This window comes from Centruroides sculpturatus, unplaced genomic scaffold (assembly GCF_000671375.1).
Source record: "Centruroides sculpturatus isolate CEXI.00-Female unplaced genomic scaffold, Cexi_2.0 scaffold1611, whole genome shotgun sequence".
Lineage (NCBI taxonomy): Eukaryota > Metazoa > Arthropoda > Arachnida > Scorpiones > Buthidae > Centruroides > Centruroides sculpturatus.
The window spans coordinates 153,314-158,365 of record NW_019385986.1 but is presented as its reverse complement, the minus strand read 5'-3'; the positions used below and the strand labels follow the sequence as shown (position 1 = coordinate 158,365).

Sequence of the window (5,052 nt, the reverse complement as noted above, 5' to 3'; positions counted from 1 at the left end):
TAGTTGGAATTTCCTCTTTTTTCTTTAACAGTCTATATTTAAAATCCAAGAACTAAATCTACTGACTTTTAATTCCCTTCTCTAATCTGTTCCTAACTTTTATGGCTCAACATTAATCTCGCGCAATCTCATTAATAAACACAATATAAATTGCGAATAACACATATCATAGCTCTTTTCTCACTGCAAACTACAATAATTTACCTAATATTAATAAAAAAATATATATATATATATGGGCTTAACCTTGATAAATTGCAAAGCCACCCAAATCCTAAATCTCCTTTTTTTTTCTTTGTAACACTTCAAATCTATCCTATCTTAACACATGGTTTAACATTTCTATACATTTCTATAATTAGATTATATAATTCTCATCATTCCCTTTTCTTCCTGATTCAGAGAGTTCTCAGGAATCCCGAAGACATCCCGTATTAATAACGTATATACAGGCTTAACTATAAATTTTTTTACTACGTTTTCTTCCCCTAACGAAAACACCTAAAAATATTTAAAAATAAACACAAATTGTAAGTAAAAAAAACAGTCTAATCAATTTAAAGTCTAAAATAGTGAAAGTGACAGTTAATAAAAATATAAATATTAACGGCATTTACAAATAAATAATGTTTAAAACCGGATTAAAATAGTATTTATAAGCAGTCCTTTAAAAAAGACAAAAGAAATATCTGAGTTAAAAACGAGAAAATTTCATATATTAAAAGAATTTCGAATGTTTACAGCTGACTCTCGAAGCGCTCGAAGTAACTGAAATATTTATTAAACCAGTTAGTAACATTAGAGCTATTGGCAGCTCAAGGACCAGTATATCTATCGACTCTAGTTTAAGCCATCTACCTGTAAGATATGCCAACCAGATACTAGCTGACTCATGCTATATCTCACCCCTACGAATGATTAGTAAAGTAGTCCAACGCCTAATGGGAGTGCTTTCCTGTGTTGATCAGACTGTAATACTATTCAGTGGTTTTATCCAATCGGCCACACAATAACATGTAATTAATACAAGGATTATCATTAACGTTTTAATTAAAACACAGAATTTTGGCATTAACTGATGCATAAAAACTAAATATTCATTAATATTAAGATTATTTAGTTTTGCGAAATTAATACGAATTAATAATTAATATATAATTAATTATTTAATCATTAGTTTCTCTTTTAAATCAGGCTTTTCTGCACAGAAAATTAATCGGGATTCTAAGTAAATTAATTATAATTTTTTAAAATTAATTGTTCTAAAAGACGCATTCAGTTTTTGATTCTGTGACGTGTGTTGACGTGAATTCCAATAGAAAAACTTTAAAAATAAACAGGTATCGATTAACTACACTAGAATTAATGTTCAGTTATAGTTAGTCAGTCGCAAAGCACACATCTGGTATCTTAAACTGCTTGCAAATGAATACTGATTTCTGGTTAATTCTTTATCTGTGTTGGAGTGTATCTCAGTTAGTAGAATGTAATGGTAAGTATTTCTTTCACTGGTTTTTATAAATAGAAGTATGAAAGCTTATTAAATCTTATGATAGGCAAGGCCAAGAATGTTTTACGTGTAGCAGGCAAAGCAGTAAGTAGAAATTTCAGATTATAATTAAAAAAAAAAATTAATTTCGAGTTTTATTTTAGACCTTTCCCTTCTTTACGGTTTCTACTGAAAGTCATAACAAATCTGTAAAATTTGGTGGTTTAATAGGAAATCTCGTAACTGCGGTAACAACTCAATTGCAACTCCGGTAAGACCATTTTTTTTGGTTGTGTATACTGTATTCAGTTCTTTAGCTAGCATCTACTTAAAATTTCATCATCTTATTTCAGTGCCGAATTCATTGAAAGCGAATCATTATCGAAACGTTTAGATAATGGAAGTTGGACAGGAAGAGTTGGAAAAATCCAGAAGAATGTAAGTCATATCTCACATCTTAATTTAGCCAAGAAAATTCATAGTTTATAATCATTTGCTGAAACAGCTGATTTACTATTCGTTCTGTAATCAGTGCTTTGATAACGATGATATTCTTTATATGAACGTAAAGATGTATCCGCCTGCAGCTCTAACTCGGGTTCGAATCCAGGTCGAGTCTTAAGAAATTTTGGTCACACCTGGTCACTCTCATTTTGAGCTTGACCGAAGTCATAAAGGACACGGATAAAAAATTCTCTTAGTGCCTATTAGATGGAAAAAGTTAAAAACTAGAAAAAAAATACGATCAATACATGAAAGAAAAAAAATTTTATTTTTTAAATTAAAATACAACTTTTTTTCTATATTCAAAATATATCTAGTTTAGTAAGTGCGAAAGTATTTACTGAATTCCCAATATTAGAATTTCCTTTAGTTATTAACGAAATTTAAATAATAATTTTTGATAAAAATTTGCACTAGTGACTTCTTTGGTATAGCAAGATCTATTTTGTTCATTTTCATGTAGGAAGCTGACCTCATGTTTACCATTATGAAAGCGGAAGAAATGGAAATCATCGATTACACCGATCCTTTTTTGTTCGATGAAGCGCGATTTTTAGTAAAAAAACCGGAGGAAGCATCTAAAATGTTTATCATCAGTCGACCATTTAATTATCGAGTATAAATGAATAAATTTTCGTAATACACTCAAACCTCTGGACGACGGCCACTGACGGAAACATAAAAAATGGCTATTGTTCGCAGGTTATTTTGTATGCATTTCATAAACAAACGTTACTGAAAAAATGGCCGCACTGACAGTCACTGGAGGTTTGACTGTATTATTATTTCTCCCCGCCTTCTGTAGCTAAATTATGTTTTATTTTAATAGTTGTGGATAGCCACCTTTGTCACCCTGATCTTGGGCATACCTATTCTTTATTTTCTATTAAAAGCAGAATGGAAACTGAAATCAATAAAACTGCGACGCGGATGGAAAAGAATTGCTTGGATGCTTTTTGTTGGATTCGCTAATCAAGGTAATTTTTTGAATCGTTTATTTAATTTATAATGATAATAATTTGAATTTTTGCGTGAGCAGGTGACAGTCTAATAGATAACATTGGGCATAAAGTTCGTTGGATGCTGTCTGCGTGGTTGCTGACGTGTACTATTCTCGTAGCTTGTTATGCTGGAAATTTAGCATCGTACATGACCTTTCCCGGTTTCCAACATGTTCCAAACACCATACCGCAATTGCAAGAAGCTGTAGCCGCTGGAGAATATTATATAGTAGTAAAGGAAAAAAGTAGCATAACACAAAGTATAGAGGTAAATAGAAATATTTAACAGTTAATATTTCTTTTAAAACTGCATTAAAATTATATCGTGAGTATAGAACCATCAGAGCCGTAACTAGCCATTCCTGTGCTCTGTGCGAGAATTTGCATTTAGGCCCCTTAATTAATTAGGTCTGGGAAAATGAAACAAATACATGCATTTCAGACCCCTTTTCAAATGGGCCCTGTGCGGATGCATCTGTTAAATCTGTCTAGTTACGGCACTGAGAACCATAACATAAATTTTGCAGTTTTTTAATAATAGAATATTCATCCCTATTATATTAAATTCATTCTATTTGGGACCTTAAGAATATATATAAAATAGCAAATTTTTGGTGGGCGATTACCCATCGAAAATGATCTATTTTTGGTTGATCCAATTTTCAGATTCCGTTTCTGAAAATTATGGCACGTATGGTGCTATACTTACGATATTTTAAAACTGAAATAAATAAATAAATATTAAAGTATTATTATATCTATAGTAACTTATTTAGAAGGGAGGGCGAGACCTCAGGTTATTATAAAAAAATCTTTACTACAAACAGATAAAGACACTGCGAGAATATATCTACCAAAAAAAATCAAGAAACATCACAAAAACAATACAATATTAAACCTTCATAACAATAAAAACAGTCAGCATAAAGCAATTTTGACCCTTGATTACATGTTATTGTGAGAATCGTAAGACAGAGAATAAGTTTTATTTAATTAATTAAATCAATTAGTAAATTAAAGTAATATTTTAGTTTTTGCTAAAATATTACTTTGATTGAACACATTTTTTTTTTTTATTAGATTCGTGGGAAGGGAAGTAAACTTCCTTTGGGAGAGATGTTATCCCACATCTCCTACGAACATCTGTCCATATGCATCAGAAATAATAACCCGTCAGATGTTACGAATACTAAAACCCAATTGGAGAGGAATTTGGAATAAAAGGGGAGAGACATCACAATCTCGGGGCAGCCGACAATAATCCAGCAAACGCCATAGAGATCAGACGACCAATTAAAGAACGAACACTGCCGTATAGAAGTGTGGAAGGCATAAGAGGAGCATAATGTCGCTCCGGCTCTCCATCAGCCGTCGCCCATGCTTCATCCATCTCCATATCAGAAGAGAAGCTTTCCACATTGTCTAGACTAAATGCCCTAGTCTGACAGAGATATTAATGTATATATAAAATTTGTAAACTCTCTCTGGGTGTTTAGAGGTGTAGTTAGTATGTTTATTTAGTTGTTATTTTATTTCCTTTTGTACTTCTTATATATCCATTAAATTTTTATTGTTGTTTTTAATCTGGATGTATGTCTATTGGAATCATACGAACATCCGAAACGGCCTCCGATCGGAACTTACCCACGACTTCCCCACTCGCATCGTAAGACCCTCCTATTCACGAGTAAGCCACCCACCGACAAAATGAGCGAGTCTCACGACTCGACGATTAAAGGGCTAATTCTCGTCCGTATTCTCACAATAATAGGGGAGATCGGGGCAACTTCGGCATGCGGGGCAAGTTTGTCAAGCGTTTTTTTTAAAAAACAAATTAAAAGGAGATTTTGGTTATAGGTTAGGCAGTTGAGTTTTATTGGTGGCTTGTTGAGTGTAGTGTTTTTATTGTTCTCCAACAAGCGTAGTTGAATTATCAAGCAAATTTTCATTTTCGTTGAATTCCATATAATATTTTTTTTCCATTTATATTGAATTGGCAGGTTTTGTTATAATTCCATGATAACGAAAGTTACTTTTCCTGTTAGAAGGATGTAACTT

General features: G+C 32.2%; 1 protein-coding gene across 3 annotated transcripts in view; it reads left to right on the top strand.

Moving 5' to 3' along the window:
• Positions 1 to 788: 788 nt before the first annotated feature.
• LOC111612949 (glutamate receptor ionotropic, delta-1-like) overlaps positions 789 to 5,052 on the top strand; it is a 23,544-nt gene continuing 19,280 nt past the window's right edge. For 2 of the 3 annotated variants that reach the window (XM_023354239.1, XM_023354241.1), the window contains exons 1-7: positions 1,395 to 1,492; positions 1,557 to 1,594; positions 1,654 to 1,760; positions 1,843 to 1,927; positions 2,457 to 2,609; positions 2,823 to 2,970; positions 3,033 to 3,262. In XM_023354239.1, coding sequence (XP_023210007.1) covers positions 1,426 to 1,492; positions 1,557 to 1,594; positions 1,654 to 1,760; positions 1,843 to 1,927; positions 2,457 to 2,609; positions 2,823 to 2,970; positions 3,033 to 3,262 — 828 coding nt within the window. In that variant the 5' untranslated portion in view covers positions 1,395 to 1,425. Of the gene's footprint in view, positions 1,017 to 1,340; positions 1,595 to 1,653; positions 1,761 to 1,842; positions 1,928 to 2,456; positions 2,610 to 2,822; positions 2,971 to 3,032; positions 3,263 to 5,052 lie in introns of those variants that run through there. The other variant, XM_023354240.1, reaches the window with a different exon arrangement.